A 23,129-nucleotide genomic window follows, 5' to 3' on the forward strand; every position below is an offset into this window, starting at 1 on the left:
GAGTCTGTTGTTGTTAGAATGCTTAGATCCCAGCGAATGCATCACATATATAAAGCTAAGGCCATATTAAATCTAGCTCCTTTCATTCCGTCCAGATCTTTCATAAACTACTCTCTTATACACTATCATTGAGTATTATATATATGTAAGAAAATGTGTAGCGCACAGAAAGGGACATCTGCGAGCACTTAGGGCTCTTTAATATTTATAATGTAAGATGCCTGCTTATAAAAGTTACCGAGGCGCAGATGTTTCTGGTGCTCGTTCGAGAAAGCCTGTCAGATTGATATGAATACAAAGTGCCCGAACCTGCCTTTATAACAATAGTAAGCAAAAGAATCTGAACATTTTTGGGCTTTAAGCACAAGCCGAAAATCTAATTCGATCGATTTTTGGGAAGGTTTTTGGCACGATCTGAATCATGAGTCTGGCCTCAATTTCATATAAAGTGAATATAATGCAATTAGATGAGCTTCTTTAAATTAAAAAGCGGCTATTAAGACCGGTTAATTACATAATATACGGAAGCCATTAAGTCTTCAAATAGAGGCAGCATCGCTCTGCTGGATCCATTCCAGTTGAAGCTACAAAATGGTATCAAAAGCAATCGTTGTGCTGGTTGTATGCAGCTTGATAGAATTGGGTGCCAGTGCAGATAAATCCTGTGAGGAGGAGCCGAATTTAACTTGTCTGGTTAAAGCGTTTATAAAGCCGTATCATTCCCTGAAATGTACGGTCGAAGCTGCCCAAGCGATTCGTGACGCCAGCGAGGACTTTGAGAATGCGGTCTTGATGTGCAGCGAGGACAACAGAAACTCCGAAAAGGCCAAACAGTTCTACACTATCATCGAAAACATCAAGACAAACAGCGAAAAGATTAATACTGCTTGCAAATCTGACGCAGATGACGAACTTAAGCCTGGCGTAATTTGTGGTGCTAAAGCGATGACGGCGTTCCTTAAGCTGAGAGAGTCTAATAAGAATGCTGGAATTGTTCGAAATGAAGCTGAAGCATTAGGCAAAAGCTGTTTCTTCGACTTTGCGAAAAGTTATCTAAACACATTTCCTCTTCATCAGCGGCGATTGAATAAGTGCATCTTTGAGAAACCCGAAACGACTCAAAACTAGGCACAAAATCGAAAGCTTTTCTCAAATAATGGGCCATTTAAATTAACATTGTTAGTACCAAATATATATATAAAATGATAAAGCAAGCACAAGTTATGGTTGGCTCCATCTTGTAATAAAAGTTGTTTGGCTTAACAACAAGGTTCTCTGAAACTAATACCCTTTCCTATGCCTGCTTAGTCCGCTTATTAACAGCTCTAATTGTAATTTTGAATGATTAATTTACTCACGAAACAAATCTCCATTAATGTGCTTTAAATACCTACAACAAATAATACGTAAGTGCTCTTAATTAAATTACGTACACCTAATATAAGCATTTGATGACTGTGACTGCCATTTTCTAAGACTGCCATTTTCTAAGATGTAAAGCCCCACATTGAAAATATGTTTCCTTTCTCCCTTCTTCTGTCTTCATCTGCATTCGCACATTCAGCCCACACTCACACCCTTACTTGAACTCTTTATGTATAAAATATTTGACTATTATGACAATATACAAATATTTGTGTATTTTCAATTATTGTATATTCAAATAAGACAGTTCTAAATACTTGCAGCTAAATATACATAACTGAAAACCAGAATTCTCTGGAAATTGGCAGAAAGCGTAAACAAACTGGGAACAATTTGCCCTGACACCGAACACTGTACAATTAAATACTCCAAACTTTAAACAAATAGAAAATAATAAAATAGAATGAAATAAAATAGCAGTGAACATAATAGTATGAAATAGAATAGAATTTTGAATTTACTATTTGTGGGTCGCAGCTGCTCACTTTTGATTTATGGTCGCAAATATTTACTTGGCGTATTTAAATATACGAAGAAGCTTTTCATTAAAATCATAGAAATAGAAACTAAATAAATATTGCCTATGACAACAAGGCAATGTGCCTCGCTCTTTGTTTACTCGTTGGCCAAGGTTATAAATCAAATTGTCAAAATAAAGGCTAGAACTAACAGGTATCAGCGACGTGCCGAAGCTCAAATAGACTTGCCAACAAAAATATTTGTGCCAGCTTTACAGCAGCAGCCCCCATTCTGAACAAATCAATCATATTTAAAGCACATTTAGATACCCTTCTAAAGGCATCTATCGTTTTGTCATGAATTGTGTAACGCACCGAACCCATAAGATATATATATTCTTGATCAGTACCAAAAACTGAGTCAATATAGCTACGTACGGATATTCCTCTTCTAGCATCTCAGCTTTTTACTCTAGGCAATGCAGCATGAACAGCTTTTATGAAGACTCTGAATTAGTGTTATTTAGCATTGTATCTGCCCTTTCACTTATCCTACTGATCAACTGGCCTAGACAGAGACCTAGAGGAGACTTACTGAGAGGCACATTCAAGACTTCCATTAGTTCTTGTATCCAACTTATATAAAAGTTAAAAATGTTGCTTGTTTCATAGCGCATCAGATTTTAAGGTATTAGACATTGTTTTTAAATTGATAATTGCTGCTTTTTAATTTATTTAAAAATTTATAAATTTATGACACCTACGATAATATTGAAATAACTAGAAAATTTAGCTTTACATTATTTATATATATTTATATTTACATTTTAGTTATTGCGATTTGCTTTGGGGCGTATCAACATTTTGACTTTTTTCAAAGAGACTATCCCCTCAAAATAAATTGCATCTTTTTTCTGCACATTATGATCATAGTATTTGCCATTTAAATTGCTGGAAACATAAAAGTAATTAAAATTTAATTATTGTGATTGAATTGAAGCAATACCTGTATGAACAATTTTTGTGCCACCAACCACCACCATGATAGATTGCACAGTTGACATAATCATGCGAATCATTATCACGATCGTATGTGGTGAATTTCTCATTTAGATGATAACGCAGAGAATCGCCTGTTGCATTGCCCTCCCCTTTGCCCAAGGTGATCAGTCTGTATTGATCAGCCTCGCCAGCGATAGCAAACTCTTCATATCTATAGTATTTGATGATCCCATCAAATCCTTCCATATGTATGTACAGCTCATGGGGCTGGGTGCTCGTCAATCGATGAATTTTCTCGAGCCCCAAGAAGAAGTCATTATCAAAGTTACCAAAGCCGGCACGATATGTCGCCCAATTCCTATCGAAATCCTCCTTACCATTGATTCGCTGCTGGATAACCGTCCAGCCAGGACCTGCTGTCGCACTGTCGCAAAGTACGTCGAACGGATCATTATTGGGAATAATTTTATGAATACCCGGAGCATTTGCAAAATGACTACAATCACTGCAAACAGGTTGCTCTTCGCAGCTTTTTAATTTCTTGGCACAGTTGCTGATTTCGTTCTTGATTTTGGTTATTCGTTGGTCCTTTTCATTAATTGTCTTCATTTTTTTCTCCAGCTGCTTTTCATGGTCTTGGATTTTAAAGGCATTGGAAGTGAGTTTAGCCATTTCTTCTTTTATCAATAAGACGTTGCTCGTTAGCTCTTTGATAGTCTGTTTGTAGAAGTCATTCTGAGCTCTCAGATCCTCGATGACCAATTCATTACGTTGGTTAAGCTTTTCCTGCAGTTGCTTGATTTCTCTGTCTTTGCCTTCAACTTTATTGTTATTGTTTTCAATTTCCTCCTTCATCTGATGTATGTACTTTAATAATGGTCTCACAGATTTATAGGTGTACTTTCCACATTCCTCCTCTGCTGTTCTGGTTGCCGAACAAGACTTATAAAAAAGTAGGATTTAATTTCTGCATTGGACATGGATATCAAATACTACCTCATTTTCGTTCAACTCTGCTTCAGCTATAATCAGTGTTAGGCCTATATATAGAACATATAGAAGCAGAATGCATTTCATTGTATTGCACTGGAATGGTCACTCAGCTGCACTCCTCTGGGCTTAACTCAAAAATAGACTGAAATATGGAAATCAATTGAAGGCTAGGGCCCACAACTTTTCTGATGAAATGATAAGCGAGAAGCGGTAGGTTAGGAACTGAAGAAAGCATAGCGCACGGACTCTTGGTTCAACTGTTTAAAGATTGCAAGTAGTAAAGTTCATTAGCTTTTGCTTCATCTGAAGCTGAGTCCATGAATAGTTTACATAATATAAAATCGATTTATAATGTCGACGAAACACGCGAAATGCAGCGCTAATTATTGTTTCTAGAGAGTATATAATAAACTTATCTGTCCCAGCAAAGTATAAATGGACATTCCGGGCTTGAACTGATTCGGTTCAGCCTCGAATAAAACGTTACAAATGAGTTGGCAAAGTCATAATGCCTCTGTAAGAGTATGCTTATATATGTATGTATATGCATATTTATTGATGATTTTCGCTTATCGCACATGCGAATCCGCGAATCGCGCTGAGTTCTTAAGCAAATATTGAATAGTGGCAAACAAACGAATTGATTCCGTTGTTTCCATTGGTTCCACTGGCTCTAAGCGCCGGACTGGCTCCCCCACCGGTTATTGAGCGCCCTGTAACGACAACTGGCAGACAAATTGATTTTCGGCTACCCTGTTTATTTATTTAAAATTCTTATTTATTTATTTGCTTGACTCGCGTCCGCCGTGCGCTGACGTCAACCGCGGCGGACATCAATTTTGGTACTTGCGATTCGGACTCGGACTCGGACAGGGGCGCGTGCCATGGGGCGAAGGTATTTCTTATTTTTGGATGCCCTAAGATAATCGCAATATGGCCACATCATCAGTCGCATTGGCGATTTGTCTGTCGGTTGGTTGGTCAGTTCGACATTTGTTTTGCATTGACCTTGAAACAAAATCGAAAATTGCGGCAACGGGTTGCTGAAATATTTGTTTTGACTTGGCATAAATAAGAACTTTTACAAACCAACAAATCAGCTGGGCCAAAAATAATCAAATATGTACATGTACATCGAAATTTTCGTAAATCACATATAAATAAAGGCATCGTCAGACGGGAACTAAGTACAGTACTTAGAAAACAGATGCAAAATTTATAATCTTGAATCCACTTGAACTACAAATTTGCAAAGTCAATTTGTCAAATATCAAAATTGCCTATTGTGTAGTTCGAAAATGTTTCTAGTATTCAAAATACGATTTAGCTGCAAAATGAAAAGCTCTTGTTGCAGAATTAATCTCAGTTGGACTAACAGAAATATGTTGATTATATTTAATAGTTTATATTGCAAAAGGAAACATTGCAAGCATTTGCATGTTATTAGAAAAAGATCAAAACACAAGCAGTTAAGCAGGGTTAAAAAGCCCATTAAAGCTTTAAGGTCGCTTTATTTTAAGATTGAAGCTCGGCAAGCCTGAAGTCTAGTCTAGATTCAAGTTTTAAGATTCACCTCGTATCATTTGAAATTTTTTTGGTCGCATAACAACAATGTCCGAAAAGATAAAGTATGCCAATAACAGCTCAGAGCGTGTCGAGTGCAATTGACGTGCATGTGATCAACTGAATGTAAACACAACCAATTGTATCTCAAAGCTACACAAAAGCAGATTTTGCAATTTCATATGAGTATGTATGTATGTATTTATATTAAAAATTTGTTGGACTGCCCGCCAGCAAAGTGGAAATTTGATGAACACTGCGTGGGGTCAGCCAACTAGTATTTTTCGTAGACTCATTTCCAGATGCTCTCCTCTGACAACCCCCACGGTGCGCAATGTCAGGTAATTATAAGTTTGGCAAGGGCCCAGATACATTTATTTTCACATATTTTTTTTTTTTGCTACATTTGGTTGTATGCCACAAGTGTCCCGCTGTTGCTGGCGCACTGGAGACTTTGCATATTCTATAGATAAATATGAGTTACCGCCTGTAAGTCACATTTTTAGCACTGTAATTCGTTGGAAACATAACAAGACTCCCCATTAAGTAGGATATTTTACAAATATTTTCAATGAACTACTTGTTAAATAAGTCGAATAAGCACATACTATATGTATACCAACAGGAAAGCAGAAAAGATTGTGGAATATCAAATAATAATATCAAAAAAATCATTAAAATTCAACATGCATCTTATGACAAATTGTATCTGAAAATGTCCCAGTCCTTGGAATCCTACGGCTAAAAGGAGTTAAGCATTATACATCTAGTAAAATGCTAATAATTATAATAATAATAATAATAATAATAATAATAATAATAATAATAATAATAATAATAATAATAACAATAATAATAATAATAATAATAATAATAATAATAATAATAATAATAATAATAATAGTAATAATGATAATAATAAAATGATTATCAATTGTATTAATTAAATTATATAAAATGCTAATAAGAATAATAATAATAATAATAATAATAATAATAATAATAATAATAATAATAATAATAATAATAACAATAATAATAATAATAATAATAATAATAATAATAATAATAATAATAATAATAATAATAACAATAATAATAATAATAATAATAATAATAATAATAATAATAATAATAATAATGGTAATAATGATAATAATAAAATGATTATAAATTGTATTAATTAAATTATTTAAGATATTGCTTCTTTTATTTGCTTTAAATTAATTTCATGTTATGTGTTTAACTCGAATCAGTTTGATTCGGCATTCATACCATTTTTAAGAAGAAATTGATGTGTGCACAGTTATTCTGTTTTGCCCCATTGTACAAGCATATATGATTGCCATTTGGCAACGTCGACCCACTTAATTGCCAATCGGTTGTCAGTTGCCGTGTGTAGCGATGTGGCCGCATTGGCCATTAGATCATTTTTTTTTCTTTTTGCATAAAATAACAGATTTCCGTCAAAACAAACAGAAGGTAAAAATGTGTTAAGATACGATAAATTCAGAGAAAAACAAGAAAAGTGCGTCAGCAATGCAAATTTTGTTTTTCTGTTTTCCATTCTGCGAGTAGTTCAAATTCTTTTTCTGCTGCCTCTCGTCACTTGCCAGCTCTGCGCTTTATCTCTGTTTCTACTTTGCTATATTTTGTTGTTCCCAATTTGTATGTTATTTTCTTCTTTTTGTTTTTTATTTTATGTGCCTGTTTATTTGTCTAGTGACTGCAGAGGATTTTAACCTCACGTCTCATATAGAGATATGCAATTGTTTTTATGATCTTTACTGATCCCAGTGCAGTAGTATCTGTATCTGTATCTGTATCTGTATCTGTATCTGTATCTGTATCTGTATCTGTATCTGTATCTGTATCTGTATCTGTATCTGTATCTGTATCTGTATCTGTATCTGTATCTGTATCTGTATCTGTATCTGTATCTGTATCTGTATCTGTATCTGTATCTGTATCTGTATCTGTATCTGTATCTGTATCTGTATCTGTATCTGTATCTGTATCTGTATCTGTATCTGTATCTGTATCTGTATCTGTATCTGTATCTGTATCTGTATCTGTATCTGTATCTGTATCTGTATCTGTATCTGTATCTGTATCTGTATCTGTATCTGTATCTGTATCTGTATCTGTATCTGTATCTGTATCTGTATCTGTATCTGTATCTGTATCTGTATCTGTATCTGTATCTGTATCTGTATCTGTATCTGTATCTGTATCTGTATCTGTATCTGTATCTGTATCTGTATCTGTATCTGTATCTGTATCTGTATCTGTATCTGTATCTGTATCTGTATCTGTATCTGTATCTGTATCTGTATCTGTATCTGTATCTGTATCTGTATCTGTATCTGTATCTGTATTTGTATCTGTATTTCTGGAAAATCCTCTTTCTTACAGATGATAGAGTTTCTGTTTTTTATTATCAGCCTAGGTTCAGTATCGTACACACATTCATCTACGCAATTTAATTAAAATGTGTTCTAGGGTTTGTATTTTCGGCACTACGAAAGATAGCTGTTCTCTCTTAATTTTGGTCGCATATAATTTAGTTTGTCTGTCTGTCTAGTCACCTATCGCTCAGTTGCTATCGCTGGGACTTGGATGAGTCACCCTTGCCTCGGGCTTAACTAAATTCATTGCGACTGTCACGTAGCCACAATGAGGCGATTGACGACGGCAGTTCCAAGTGCGATTAGCAAGAACTTTGAAACGAAAGAGTTTCGATTAAGCTGATATTGATGAATATTTTTCTGTTTTATGATGAATAGCTCGGATGGCTCCACCCGAAAAGTTCCGCAGTTTTTATATCAGAAAATAAAAGTCTTGTATATATTATCCCGAAAACGAGAAATATAGTTGGGTAATATACTCCTAATAACTAATTGTTGGCCCATTTTAGTAATTGAATTAGCTGTAAAATTAATTGCTGCTAATCAATTTAGAGCTGAAAATAAAATTAAGTTAAGCTTAAAAATTCGACAAGCTTTGCCAAACATTTTCTACTGCATTTGCAAGGTAGCTTTTTAATTTTTGTATAAACAATGGCAACGACAATGAATTAACAATGTCTGCGACTGATGCAACCCTCTACCCCTCGCCTACCGACCTATTCCATTCCGCCAGCGGCGCATGGCAACAGTCGTGCATTAGAGAAGTGGAATTGGCTCTTGTCATTCAAATGACGACGTCGCCAGTGGCCGATGGGCAACTCTGTATTGTTGCTGTGGTTGCTTACGTTTTAGCTACTCTTTCGATTAACTGAAGCGTTGCGGTGGTTTCGCATAGAGCCGCTGTAAGTATTCGACTCGAAGATACCCTATAGCAATTATAAAATGTTTTGGTACTTATTATGCTCGCGGGCTTGATAACGCTACGATTCGATTAAGCGATTCTTCTAAAATCCGCCACAAATTTCTCGATTCCTCTGTGGCTGCATCAGTAGATACCCTACATCACTACGAATTTGATAATAAAGCAATGTAATTTGGCGATCTTGGGAAATCGCTACAAATGCTTCGTTTACATTGTTCCAAATTGACTTTGCCTGACTTGATGTTTGCTTAATTTAGTTGGTGGTTGCTAAGCGGTAAAGGCAACGCCGACGGCGACTGCGAAATGATGATCGGAGTTTCATTTGGTTGTTGTTGCCGCCGCTGCTGCCGCTTGGCAACAGCAAACTTCAACGACTCACTGCGCTCAGTTTTCGCCTTTGTCTTCTGCTTTGAATCTGTGACGTCGGCGCTGGCGCGTCGTGAAATTACGCGTCGACGGCAACGCTGACGCCAAGGAGGAAATGAATGTCAATTACTCACGTACAAATACATATGTAGATATGCGCATGCATATGTAAATATATATGTATACGCATGCACGCGTATTTGTGCATACATTTTGCTGGCGGCTCTTGACGACAGCCAAAGTCGGCGGCTGGCTGTCGGTCTGTTGGTCTGTCGCTCGATTGCAGCAATCGCACGTTTTTGGTTTTTGGCTTTTGGTTTATCAGACGCAGCAAAATGAAAGTAGCAGCCGCCGCATTTGCATAGGCGCCACAAAGATACGTTAACCTTTGCGTTTGTCGCCGTTGGCCTCAGATACTAGTACAGATACATTTGCGCTGGTCTGTGGATTTGATGAGTTCATACCCCCATTGATCGTATGCTGCTTAATTTCAGATTGGCGGACTCAGATATTGACGATTTTATATAGTGATCAGCGGATTGATAGGTTAATAAAAAGATTGAAGGAGTGATAGATTGTGGAATTGAGGGATTGAAATATTGAACGATTATCGGATTGAACTGAGTGCTTGATGTATTTTATAGAGGGATGAGAGGACGGATTGATGGATTGCCAGATTTATGAATTAACAGATTGATGGACGGCTTGACTGATTTATGAATTGACGAAATATCAGATTGACGGATTGACGAATAGATGGATTAACAACTTAATGGATCTACTAAACGGACGAACGGATTGAGAAATGAATTGACATATTGGTGGATTGATAGTTTGGCGTAACGATTGACGAGTTATGGATTAAAGAATTGATGGATTGATTAAATGAAAGATGGACACATTGAAAGATTTCTGGATTGAAGAATTGATTTATTGACGGACTCATGATTGATTTGACGAAATATTAGATTGACAAATTAATATATTGACAGAAATACTTAATATTCAATATACTAGCATACATTATTTACTTTTTTATATAACTTTTTTCTTTAATATAGTTTCTCTCGGGCTTATCGCACTGATTCCATTGATATAGTACACAATTGAATAATGAAGTTTGTTAGAATATCGTACTTTTCAAAGTATTGTATATGTTTTGAAATAAAACTATTACAATTTACCAAGCCCTTTGGCTCTTATAAGCATTTTGACTTTTTTCAAAGACTCATAGGTATCCCAAAAAATGGCATCAGCTCCTTGCTTCTTATAATTATAGTATTTGCCATTTAAATTGCTAAAATAAAAACGATGCAGTTATATTTAATTTTGGGTTTCTTCTGACAATTCATACCTAGCTGCACAGTAACTGTACCACCAGGCACCACGATGATTGCTTGCGCAGTTGCCATCATTCCAAGCATCATTATCGCGATCGTATGTCGTGAATTTCATATTTCTGTGGTGAGCCAAGTAATCGTCTGTTGCATTGCCCTCAGCTTTACCCAAGGTGATTAGTTTGTATTGATCTACCTCGCCAGCGATAGCAAATTGCTCATATCTGTAGTATTTGATGATACCATCAAATTGTTCCATATGTATGTAAAGCTCATGGGGACGGGCGCTCGTCAAGCGATGAATTTTCTCAAGTCCTAAGAAGAAGTCACCATCAAAGGCACCAAACCCTTGACGGTATGTAACCCATTTCCTAAAGAAATTTTCCTTGCCATTGATTCGCTGTTGAATAACCATCCAGCCAGGACCCGCCGTCGCACTATCACATAGTATATTGAACGGATCTTGATGATCCGGTTTAATCTTACGAATACCCGGAGCATCAGCAATGTCGGTGCATTCACTGTAAACGATCTTCTCTTCGTAGTTTTTTAATTTCTTGGCAAAGTAGCTGATTTCGTTCTTGATTTCGGTTATTCGTTGGTCCTTTTCATTAATTGTCTTCTTAGGATCTTCTTTGATTTTAAAGGCATTGGAAGTGAGTTTACCCATTTCTTCTTTTATCAATAAGACGTTGCTCGTTAGCTCTTTGATAGTCTGTTTGTAGAAGTCATTCTGAGCTCTCAGTTCCTCGATGACCAATTCATTACGTTGGTTAAGCTTTTCCTGCAGTTGCTTGATTTCTCTGTCTTTGCCTTCAACTTTATTGTTATTGTTCTCAATTTCATCCTTCATCTGATGTATGAACTTTAATAATGGTCTCACAGATTTATAGGTGTACTTTCCACATTCCTCCTCTGCTATTCTGGTTACCGAACAAGACTTATAAAAAAGTATGATTTATTTTTTGCAGTGCACACACAAATTAATAAATAATGTGTCTTTTACCTCGTTTTCGTTAAACTCTGTTTTAGCTATGATCAGTATAAGGTTTGTAAATAGAATATATATAAACATAACACATTTCATTTTGATAGCACTTTGACTTTCAAATTAAAATGCGAATCTCAACTGCACTCAGCACGCACGTAAGTAGACTGAAATGTGGCAATGAATTGGAAACTCGGGTGTCCAATATTTCGGTAACTCTTAAACTATTATCAGTAGGTCAGGAAGTCAAATTAAATAAACAAGAGGCAGAGATCAGGCTTTAACTGACCTTCATTGAACTGTTGATAGATTGCACCTCGTTATCAACTCATTTTAATCGAAGCCAAATTCCAAAATCGATTCATTCTTTTTTGCAAAAATTCTTATGCTAAAAAAAACAAGTAAGTCAGTGGGTAGAGTCAAAATCGTCTCGTCTTCCGCAGATGCTGCCCGTTACATATTTTTGCACAAAAGCTATGTACTCATATTCAGGTAATAAAGATAATATGAATTAGCTAAATTAGAATTAAATAATATTAAAGCGAATATGAAAGAAGCAAAAGATTGGCTCACTAAATACGATTAACAGCTACCTAAATGGAATTTTATATCAGTTCGTTCGTGTTTCTGTTGCAGGCACTATATATTTCGGATCCGGCTGAACCGGACCCCTTTATTATTATAAACATTTCCGCAATTGAACGTAACTCCATTCCCAGACCTTTCCAACATTTTTGTGCAAACACAATAAAATCGTTAAATCAGACAAACTCGACGATATTTACATATGTACGTAGTTGAAGTAAATACACAAATTAGTACGGTATACTATACTTATACAGAAGAATTGATATTTTATTTTGTTTACTTACAAGCAGCCAAAATGCTGACGCAAAAGACGACGCGCTGCGACGCGACGTTTCGAGGATTTTGATACGCTGCGAAAGAATCGAACAACAAGAAAACAAAATATATGTATGTGTATATGTATATATATAATATATAAATTTCCGATTTTCGCACGATTTACGATGCGCGTCAGTGGCCGTGTCATGATAATTGAATATACCATATATAAATCATATTGATCACAGCTGCTCCTCCCCTGAGTCTTCAAGTGTTATCTAAGCTAATGGCATTAATTGTTTGATAATTAGTTGTTTTTATAGTTAATAGCAAAAAAAGAGTAAAAAATAATATTAAATCGAATTGTAATCGTCGGGTAAATAACAAAACGTCAGAACGATAACGAAACAAAGATGATTATCATCTGGGGATCTGTTTAAACTGGAATTAATTGCCGGACTAGTGATAATAACAAACAATTTGCTTCTTTTATTACTTGTTTTGACAGATAATTATAAGTCAGTTGGACCACATGAAAAAATATATACTACTTGTTCACATAGCATATGTACATGTACATGCACATGTATGAATGTTCTCTTATACTAACGCAAACTAAATTAGCTTTGAATCTTTTGATAACTCCATCTGCTGCCCTACTATGCGATTCTCATGAATTCAAGTAAGTCCTGCAGGTTTTCATGATTTGGTTAAAGCAGTTGTGCTGATAATGATACTCTTCCTCTTTCGCTCCCTCTTTGTCTCTTCCACTCATACTTTACTCCTATTTTTTTACTCCTACCCAATAAACTTATTCTCGGCCTCTTTGTTTCTTTCAGTAATTTGGATTAATTAAAGTCTCTCTCCTACTAAAAGATGGCAGCTAATTAAAATAACCTGAGCTTTTGGGTAAGTACATATATACATAATCATTACACATGCATTTGTTAATTCAAAGTAGGGCACCTTTCTCCAAATTAAATGCCTCTCTATGCGATTTTCATGAAATAGTATTTTACAAATATTGTAGTTTTCTGAAAGTTTCATTTTAAATGAAATGAATACACCAAACAGATGCTGAGAAGGTAATAATAAGAATACGTGGCCTATGATCGACTTATTTACTCGAAAAGCATTCAACTGCACGTTTCTCCAAGCTGCCTAAAGACAATTAGTGCCTGCGTCAGCAATAACCCAGCCTCACGTGATTTTGGACCACGTTTGAGAGTGCTGATGACCGGCTTTGATTGGTATATGAATGCCGCACGTGAGCTCGTTGCCGTCTTCCCGGTTCGTTACGTCACAGCTTATCCGGGTACGAAGAGAACTGTGACGCTTCGACCCCTACCTGGGACCCTGACACCGTCTCGCCTCGTGTGCGTGTCCGTGTCCGTGTCATTTGGTCAACGTGTCTGTCGTCATATTTGTGATTTAACGGCTGGTGAGTGGGTGAGGGGGGTGCCACAAGGCCTGTTCCCGACGCGGATCGCTTTGGGTACGTGACTGCAGCTACGTGTCGCAGGCAAAGTTGCAAATTTGAATATACATATTTAATAAACATTTAATTGGCAATATGCTTACACATTCAACACATTTAATTTCATCAGCAATTTGCATATTCATGACAGGCGCAAATATTATAAAATTCTATTTTAATAATCAAATCAAACATGTACTCTAACAAAATGCCAATCTGACTGTCTGGCTAATCTAGAGCTAAGAAGCCAACCGCATCGAAGCATCATATCACTTGGCTATATACATTTTGTTAGACTCTTGAGTGTGATCTTATGCCCAAGAATCTATATTCCTGATCCGTATCAATAGCCAAGTCGATGCAGTCGAAGTAGTCCCAGGTACTTTAAATATAGAAAGATATATAAATATAATTTCTTGTGAACTGAACACGGTTCACGAAGCACTGCGACCCATCGGCTGGTCTCCTAAGTCCTAATACATATGATATACGATTCTTAATTAGCCTTTTTAACTTTTGATTAATATGTTGTCGCCTGGTTTTTGTATCAGTTCTTTGGTTTAGTCCAACATGACGTAAGTGGCTCTTTAAGTAATTTCTGTGATCCATAAACTAAAGACTTAACCAGCATTTCTGATGGCAATGGTCCGGTTAACAGCGCAGCGCAGATGCATCAAGTGTAAAGCGCACAAAATTGCCACCATAAAAACGCTTGACTCTACGGCTAAAACTTTCGCCCATGTGCACACACACTCACATACGAGCTGATAGGAGATGGTAGATAGTTGTTCAGTGCCATAAAATTGGAAATTATGATCATCAAGGCGGCCAGACCAGGGCACTCCCAGCCGCTGGGTGGTGTGCTGAAGACCCAAAACAAAAAAAAAAAAACAAAACAAAACAAACAAAAAAAAAACTAAAAATAAAAATAAAATAAAACTAAAGCCCAGAGTACGCACTACAAACGGGTGCGCCAGCAACTTGCACAGCTACAGATACAGATACAAATACAGATACAGATACTTGCAGCCGCAGCTATAGATGCGGAGCCAGGCGAGGCGGGGCTTGGACTCGTAAAAAGCGCCCGCGTCTGGCGTTTAAATTTATGACTAGTTGAGGCGCGAGTGACGCTGATAGATGATAAACCTCCGCCACAATATATACATGTGTGCGTGTGTGTATGTGTGTGTATTTCATGGAGCTGCAGTCCAGGTTATGGTCGTTATGACAGTCGTAAAGCCCCAAAGTGGCACTGCCTCCTCACTGGACGCTGGCTCGCTCCCCAAGTGGAACAAAGTCATCAAAAATTAGCTTCGGTGAGGCTTATTGCCACATATCATACTATATACGGCTTTGAGATGCCTAAGAATAGAAGACTTTGACAACCCTATACTTTTCTTTACAGGGTTTCCAGAATTCAATCGGGTTCAAAATTCGATGAGATAATCCAGTGTAGAATAGAATAGTATAGACTAATCTATTTAAATAGTCTGTTTTCTAAAGTCAGTTGTAGATTATTTCAAAATTTTTATTCTCTGAGCTGGTTTTTATAAAAGGGAATAACTTATTTTAATGAAACTATACGATGTGGTAGGGAGATTTTCCGACTCGCCCGATGCCAACCTACATAACATGCAGGAGAAGAACCAACAGACCCTGCGAGAGTTTCTATTAAAATACGTTTACTACGATTCTTATTTATGCTAATCTATTTTCTATATTAAGGATGCCAGCCCAAGAACGTTATCGGTAGTTCGATAACTTGATAACTGATAACTTCAGCTTTTCGTCATTCGTTTAATTGTCGTTTCAAGGCAAATAAAGTAAAATAAATAAAAATAGAAAATCCGATTTCAATCCTGTTTGCAGCCTCGATAAATAAAAATGCTTGAAACATTTTGTGACTACATTTTGTTATCCTGATAAATAACTTCAAACTGTGCTCCGCTTTAATCTGTTGCAAATACAAATGTCTTCGATTGCTTAAGCTCATGTTCTCCGGGCTGGCTCGAGTACATTCATTTTTGTACGATCTTTTATGCGTCCTCCTTTGTCACTTTGTTGCACACTTAACACCGTTTGTCTTTGTCGCAGCTTATCTTGGTTGAAGTCTTAACTTAATTTTGTCTTTGCTGTTGCTTCATTTTTCGCGAGATGATTTGCGCAATGTGCCAAGAAAAGCGACAACGGCGATGCCAAAAATGTCATTTCTATCTTTGTAATATGCAAAGTGCCGGCCCCCGTTCCCATTCCCGTTCCCGTTCCCCTGCCCGTTCCTGTTGCCGTTCTAGTTGCAATCCCAATCCCAGATTCAGTCGAGGCAGCAAAGCGGGCATATTAACATTTTCGACGAGACTTGACTTGATTTCATTGTATTGTTGTTGGGCTCGTCGCATGGTTGGCTGCATGAAACGCACCAAAGAGTGACAATGGCCCATGGATGGCAGCCAGGGAACCGTAGCCGTATCCAAACTTGGCTCTGGCCAAACGCGCACAATGGCGCCCAGTTTGTTGAAAAGCTGAGCGCATTTTCAAGCCCCACAAAAGCCAGGGGAAAAGGCCACACACGCACACACACACACATACACATACAAAATTCGCTTTATTGTTTCATATGCATTTTTCTTTTGCATGTGTGTGTGTGTGTGTGTGTGCATGTGTGCCAGCAGAACAGTAGTTGCCCATCGAGAGAGGAAACGCCAGACAATAACCATAGTTGCCAGCAATTAGCTTCAGATACAGATACAGATACAGGTACAGATACAGCAGAACGGCGCACAGTTTCACCGTTTGCCACTGGCGAAAGTTCCAGTGCTGGGTGCAAGATCCAAGATTTCACACACTGCTTTAATCCAGATTGGCAACAGAAAAGTTTTTCTTCTATTAGGTATAGCAATGGCTATGTAAAACTTGTAAGAATTCCTTCCAGCTGCACTATTAATGCCTTATAGCTGAAGGAGGAATACTTTTTGGAGATATACGTTTTATGTTTACCTTTAATTTTGTCCTTTTCTAAAACAAATTTACTTAATATTTATCTAAAAAAACTTCTTCTATTATCCCGAAATTAAGACCTTATTATATAGAGTCATTTCAACTGATTTACATATGCTCTCTTTTCTAGTAAACTATTTCGTTATAAGCTTTGTATAAAGTTAATCTATTGTAATCTTGACCAAAAATACTTTCTAGTTTGATGTAATCTTATCACAGGTCTAATCCTACTTGACATTTTAGACATTCACATTACCCTCAGTTAGTTTCTTTCTCTTGCATTGTACCAAGGCCTCCAAGTTCACTTTATTGGTCCCTCCATGGCCTCTTATTTTTTTTTTCAAATAAACCTAAATTATTTCTTTATATAATCGTGCATAAATCTCTTAGCTTCCATGTGGACTTCACTCTTTCAGCATTTATCAAAGCCCTTTTCTTTATGTCCTCCATGGTTACTTGAGCAGATGATCAGTTATGCGTAGTTTCTACAACACCTTGACGGAGTTGAGCCAGCGAGTGGCTCGGCTTTGCGGCAAACTAATTGCAGAGTTAGACCTGGACCCATTAAAAAGCCTGCCTCGGTTACATAAGTGTTAAGCTTTTCCCGCTGAGTTAAACGCAACATTAAACATGACAGAAAGACAGACTAAGAGACAGGCGAGACGTAACCTGACACAGGGCAGGTCTTTGATCGGGCAGAGGCGGGTGTGCCTTGTGGGTTAGTCAAGAAGCCCCACAAATCGCAGTGGGTGCTCGTGTCCCAGAACATACACAATGTGCTTGGAGGCAGTTATTGGCCTCTACCATAGGTGGTAAATGGTAATGGAAATGGACTGGGACAAGGGCTGTGGCGGAGAGCGAGGAGCGGAGAGCGGGGCCTGGGCCATAACACGGCGTGATACAGGCAATTAAACAATTGTAAACCAATTGATACACACGCTCATTAATTAAATTAAATGATGGAGAAACAAAACTAAACGAAGAGAAAATCAACCACAGCACCACTAAACCACTGTGCCACATGGCAACGGTGCGGCCAGAGAAGGAGGGGGTGGGGGGGCCTGCCACAAGAACAATCAATCATGCCAATTAGTTTTAATAGCCCCTCGCACAGTAGCCGTCCAGATGCATCTCAGCTGGCAAAGCCACGGAGGAGGCTGCTGCTGCAAAGAGCATAGCTGCAATTAAAGCCCAGAACCGGCCAGAACGTCGGGAATTGCCGCATCTCAACTAGGTCTGGCAATGGCTGTAGCCAACTTGGAGACCACGGCGACCAAGACGCTGGTAATGAGCACAGCGCCGTCGGCTGGTCGTTAACTCGCCCCGTTAAAGGCCCCGGCCACCCCACCAGGCTGGCTGCAAATCTGGGATCTGGACTGCAGCCACAGCTACAGCTGTTCGGACTGTTGGTTGTACAGCTGTTTGGGCCGTTTTATGTTGGCCATAAAATTTGCGAAAATAGTCCAACTGCGAGTGCCAGCTGAACGCTGCAGCTGATGACATGTAATCAGCACGTTGCTGATGAGCCACAACAGCTCCTACTCACCCCTGCCACTGCCCCTGCCCCTGCCCACGCCCCTCCCTGGGCACAAACAGGGCGACAATCAAGACACTCGACGGCATAAATTAAACGTCGGCAATTAAATGCAATTCGAAATTCAGACCCCCATTTAGACTCAGTGAGTGCACTCTGGATGACTCACTACGTGGCAAAACAGGAAGACATTCAACTCTTTGGCTTCTTCTCAAATCGAATCTGGGCAGAGTGCCAAACAAGATTTTTCACGGGTCCTTATATTAATTGTAATATCAAGTGATGTATACTAGATTTAGTAAAGGTGCTCAAAATATACCCAAATATTTGCATCTGTATTGCCTGACTGATTGACTGACTGATTGATTGATGATCAGCACACAGCCTAAACCATGTGAGCTAGGAGTTAGTATATCTTTCCATAGTTAATGTTAATGTAAAATTCAACTCGCAAATGTGAAAAATTTGTGGAAAACGTCGTTTTAATTTTAAAAGCCAAATTTACTTCCCCTTTGTGAAAGTATGTTCACTCTCACCTAAGCACCTGCCTTTCCATTAAACTTCACCCTTCTATGCGATTCTCATCCATTCAACTATCTTTATTTACTTATAGTTCCGCTCTATAGTTCTTCTCTAACATGCCATCTAAGAGTAATAAATGAAATGTTTGCTTGAAATATGTTAATTAAATCAATATAAGTGTCAGCCGAACGCAAAAATTGAATTCAACAAAAATATATAATAATATAAAGTTAAATATAAAGTTAAGCAAGAACTTTATCATGTTATGTTAAGATTTTCTTGCTTTAAAATATGTAAGAGTGAAATTTCTCTCTAATTCAGTCAATGCTATAAATATTTCTCTTCCAAATGTTTCTCTAAGGGCTGTAAAAGATAAACTTGTTATTTTTGAACTGGCAAGTCGCTTGTATCGATAACAACTAAGTTTTCTATTAAAAGTGAAAACAAATTGACTGATAAGAACAAAGAGCCCAGAGTTCAATCAAGTTGAAAATTTATCTAGCGCGAAGAAAACAAAGTCAGAGCTCCCAAAAGTATTAATAATAAAAGTGCACACCGATAATAGACTATCGATCAATGAACTCTTATCGAACACTACTCGAGCAGCAGTCGGTTCAATCAGTCAGTTAACCAAATTGTTCACTTTTTTGGCCAAGAATCTGCAGCTGAACGGAGTACATTGAACTCTGTGTGTGGCCATATAATATTATTAATTGGGGTGCAATGCACCCAACGATTTGACGATTGTCATGATAACTTGTTGATCGTGACACGCTAAGTAAACAGCAGGCGGGGGAAAAGTAGGGGCCATGCATTTTTATTTGGAGGCCGTACGGCCTTGATTCGGCCAGTTCAGTTAAGCTTGATTCAATATTTCTACAGCTGGTCGGGCTTGTCTTAATTGGAATTTAATAACATGTCAATACATGCTTGAGCCAGATGCACTCGACGAGGTAGACGAACCCACATGCGTTCAGCTGCAGTCCCATCGATGCGTTGAAATTGAAAAAGAAGGCTAATTAATTTGGGTCAATCTTGGACAAAAAAGAACATGACATCACCATATGATAACTCATTAGCTACAGATCTGGCAGGGATCTAAAAGAAAACAGCTCTCGAATTGTTTTAGAACATATGTACGTGAAATCCCCGAGAGCTTGCCAATGTATTAGTTCGACAAACCTTAAACAAACAAAAACACAAATCGCTTGGATCAAAAAGAAATAACCCCATTTAACTCCATTTTCAAAGTCATTTAAGCACATATTAATATTATTTAAATACTATAATCACAAGGTATACACATTCTGAGATAACAATATCTCTTTGAACAAAGGCAGAATGCTTATACGCCCCGTAAACTACGGAAAATAAAATGAAATAAAATTATTAATATTATTTTAACTATAAATTACAAAATATATATTAATTCGTCTGCACATCTAAGAAAAAATTCGATGCATGTACAAGAAATATTCAAACATAAATATATGTCTCCAATATCAGGCTATATAACACGATATTAGGCGCCATTATTGACTTTCAAGATAGGAAATCAACGGAAGATTTGTGGAAATCTCTCATTTCAAAGATCTTTTCCAGATCTTTTTTCTTCATATATGCGCTGGAATCGAACAGTGCCCTCTGATCTTTAACAAGCGAAAGAATTGAATAAGTTAAGTTATATGGACTCCAGATCTTTGAGATTGAAGCCAGTTTCAGAGTTTTTCTGATTCTTTTTAAGCTGAGCAGCTGCATTTTCAGTGTGTTTTATTTTCCTATGGGTTTTTCATTACGATCTTTTCTAGTGGTGATCAGAGACTTCTAAGTAATCACTTTGATCGTTTGCTGACTTGTTTTTTTTGTTTTCGCTCTCTGTTTTTTTAGTGGGTTTATTCACCGTTGACGTTGTCAGTTGTTAGTTGTTAGTCGATTGTCGGCCAACGATTTGTTGCCAAGCGAAACTTTCCTATGTTTTTTTCTGTAATTTTTTTTCTGTCGTTTTATTTTCTTATGGGTTGTTATTGCTAATGCCTTGGCTTGGTTGTTTGCTGGTCTGTTTGCTCGCTCGCCGACTTGTTGCTGTTGCTGCTGCTGCTGCTGCCTCGTAATCAACGCTAACGATCGCTTGCCATTGCCAAGCTGCGCTACACCTAGTGGGAGTTGCCGGCTATATCAACAGTTGCTGTAATCCGAACGTAGCTTATGTTAACATTAAAAAGCTCTCAAGCAGAGCTTTCAGCTTAAGATAATATTAAAGCTTTGTGCACAGTGCAGGCGTGCGCAAGCTTTTTACCAGGCAGGCAGAAGCTGTATAGCATAAAACTCTTAGAGCTTTAATATTGTTTGTATGAAAGCTGATAAAGTTCTACGCATGCGACTTAAATAAAGAAATGAGCGAGATATGTTTTTACTAGTTCAAGCTCTTTATATTTAGGTAAATCAATGTGCGATAAATATATTAAAGCTTTTTGATACAGAAATTCATATAAATAAAGGTTGAAGCATATTGGTTCGAAGCTTTAAGCTTGAAGTTAAGTTAATTAATCAAAAGACGAATAATAAAAATCATGTTTTAAAAAAAACACATAAAGTGTGCCATGATTTTAACGAACGCCTAATGAAACCCTCAGTTACAAAAAAATATATTTGATATTAGATAAGTTGATTAATTGTCAATGGTAGCGCATTCAATGTTCGGCAAGACCGGATTTTCTGCTGCTGCTGTCTTTAACAAAGTTGTGTGCAGCTTTTCGTTGTTGGCATAGTTGTTGTTGTCGTTGATATTGTAGTTGTTGTCGTTTTTGTTGTTGTCGTTGTCGTTGTTGTTGTTGTTGTTGGGTAACAACAACAGCTGATGTCTGTCGTCAGATAATGATGAATAACTGTGCTGTTGCGAGTGTAACACACTCGCCCAGAAAGGGGAAAATGGGTGAAATTCAAAAGTAAGTCGCTGCCAAAGCAAAGTCGAGCCTGAAACCGACCAAAACGCCGGCTACCTGTCTGTCCGTGTCCGTATCTAAAGCGCCTAGTTGCATTTGACACCCAGCGGCCATAATTCACCGGCCTCCACGGCAGCATGGCGGAGGCGGGGTATAATTTGGTCACGAAACAAGTTTCTTGGAGCCAGTTAACCAACAAGCGAGCATAGTCGTAACAAGGGAGCTCGATAAGATGTGGAACATAAATCGATGAGTCATTTGACAGGTTCCTACCCGGGTCGAAAGTGTTGGCCTTATCGCCGAGACTTGACTTGGACGATTGTTGTTTCTGCTGTTCCCAATTTACATATCTCTGGGTCGAGCTGTTGGCTTTTTAATGACTCCAGATACGCCACGCTCCAGATCGCGCCAGCCCGGCGCATAACTATTTGAAATCTGTGCTTCAAAGTGCATTTCTTTAATTGGAATTTTGTATTTTTGTTTATTTCGAAACGCTTATCAGATTTTGCACGGAAACGAGCTCAAAAAAAACTATACAATATATATAAAAGCCAAAACGTGATGAAATCAAATCATTTATTTCGCTCATCATTCGGAATGACATTTGCAAACGTTTGGAAAGTTTTTTAAGCTGTAGGAAATTGAGATCTACATAACATTGATTTAAGGTCTTTCTTATGGTGCTAGATACACTTATACAATACGAGATACAAGTTTCATTTCTATTCTATATGTTTAGCACTAAATGGAAATCTTTATAATATCTATATCTGTGCTAGACTCTTTTTATTATATTCTGTATCTCTTATATATTACGATTGAGTTTTCGTTTTCAAATTCATGATTCTATAATTCTCACATTATTTGATTAGAAGGTAGGCTCTTGGGTAGGCTTGGTCGCATTATGTTTAGTTATCCCGCTTTGTGGGGGAAATGTATCTGAAGTTGATTTTTCATTTCCGAATGAAATCAGTTTAGTCACCGCTTGCATGGCCTATGTGACTCTCTTCCTGGGATAACCACATAATTATCAACTTGTTAGACTTTCCGACTCATTCACGATGACGTCAAAGATTCGGCTAATATTATCGCTGGGCCTTGGCAACAGCAGCAGGTCTTCCAGCTGACTCAATGCAGCGACTGCCCAAAGCGTGGTGAGTGCATAAATTAGATCACAGCCCCATGGCTGATGGCTGATGAAATAACCTAGAAGCCGGTGGCAAAAGAACTGAGAACCCAGGGAAAAACCCAGCTCAGCAGTTGTGCAAATATACCTAAGTATAGATGGGTCACTTTCTCGTATGCAATCAGAAAGAGCATGCTCGACTAGATGATGCGCATTACTCAGCATT

General features: G+C 37.6%; 2 protein-coding genes across 5 annotated transcripts; both read right to left on the reverse strand.

The window, feature by feature from the left end:
- Nucleotides 1-2,710: 2,710 nt before the first annotated feature.
- On the reverse strand, nt 2,711-4,611 carry LOC115768969 (fibroleukin-like). The gene is made up of 3 exons (XM_030713689.1): nt 3,882-4,611; nt 2,890-3,827; nt 2,711-2,834 (listed from the first exon to the last, which is right to left on the reverse strand). The coding sequence occupies exons 1-3, from the start codon at nt 3,960-3,962 to the stop codon at nt 2,711-2,713; spliced, it is 1,143 nt and encodes a 380-aa protein (XP_030569549.1). The 5' UTR covers nt 3,963-4,611.
- Nucleotides 4,612-8,430: 3,819 nt separating this feature from the next.
- LOC115766008 (fibrinogen-like protein A) lies at nt 8,431-12,776 on the reverse strand. Of its 4 annotated transcripts, none has more exons than XM_030709792.1 (4): nt 12,532-12,776; nt 12,335-12,400; nt 10,492-11,414; nt 8,431-10,434 (listed from the first exon to the last, which is right to left on the reverse strand). In XM_030709792.1, the coding sequence occupies exons 1-4, from the start codon at nt 12,532-12,534 to the stop codon at nt 10,311-10,313; spliced, it is 1,116 nt and encodes a 371-aa protein (XP_030565652.1). In that variant the 5' UTR covers nt 12,535-12,776; the 3' UTR covers nt 8,431-10,310. The 4 variants fall into 4 exon arrangements, with proteins under 4 accessions (XP_030565652.1, XP_030565647.1, XP_030565640.1 ...); XM_030709787.1 differs by lacking the exons at nt 12,335-12,400; nt 12,532-12,776 and adding exons at nt 11,481-11,686; nt 11,752-12,226; XM_030709780.1 differs by lacking the exons at nt 12,335-12,400; nt 12,532-12,776 and adding an exon at nt 11,481-12,226.
- Nucleotides 12,777-23,129: the final 10,353 nt, after the last annotated feature.

The sequence above is a fragment of the Drosophila novamexicana genome, unplaced genomic scaffold (genome assembly GCF_003285875.2).
Source record: "Drosophila novamexicana strain 15010-1031.04,08,12 unplaced genomic scaffold, DnovRS2.1 tig00000009-arrow-pilon, whole genome shotgun sequence".
Classification (NCBI taxonomy): Eukaryota; Metazoa; Arthropoda; class Insecta; order Diptera; family Drosophilidae; genus Drosophila; species Drosophila novamexicana.

What these genes read in the sequence shown, in the direction of transcription:
- LOC115768969 (XM_030713689.1), bottom strand. Translation starts at nt 3,962, where the DNA reads ATGAAATGCATTCTGCTTCTATATGTTCTATATATAGGCCTAACACTG. An exon ending in CAGAGTTGAACGAAAATGAG is followed by an intron (nt 3,828 to 3,881) that starts GTAGTATTTGAT and finishes CTTTTTTATAAG; the next exon opens with TCTTGTTCGGCAACCAGAAC. An exon ending in CACAAAAATTGTTCATACAG is followed by an intron (nt 2,835 to 2,889) that starts GTATTGCTTCAA and finishes TTATGTTTCCAG; the next exon opens with CAATTTAAATGGCAAATACT.
- LOC115766008 (XM_030709787.1), bottom strand. Translation starts at nt 11,561, where the DNA reads ATGAAATGTGTTATGTTTATATATATTCTATTTACAAACCTTATACTG. An exon ending in CAGAGTTTAACGAAAACGAG is followed by an intron (nt 11,415 to 11,480) that starts GTAAAAGACACA and finishes CTTTTTTATAAG; the next exon opens with TCTTGTTCGGTAACCAGAAT. An exon ending in TACAGTTACTGTGCAGCTAG is followed by an intron (nt 10,435 to 10,491) that starts GTATGAATTGTC and finishes TTTTTATTTTAG; the next exon opens with CAATTTAAATGGCAAATACT.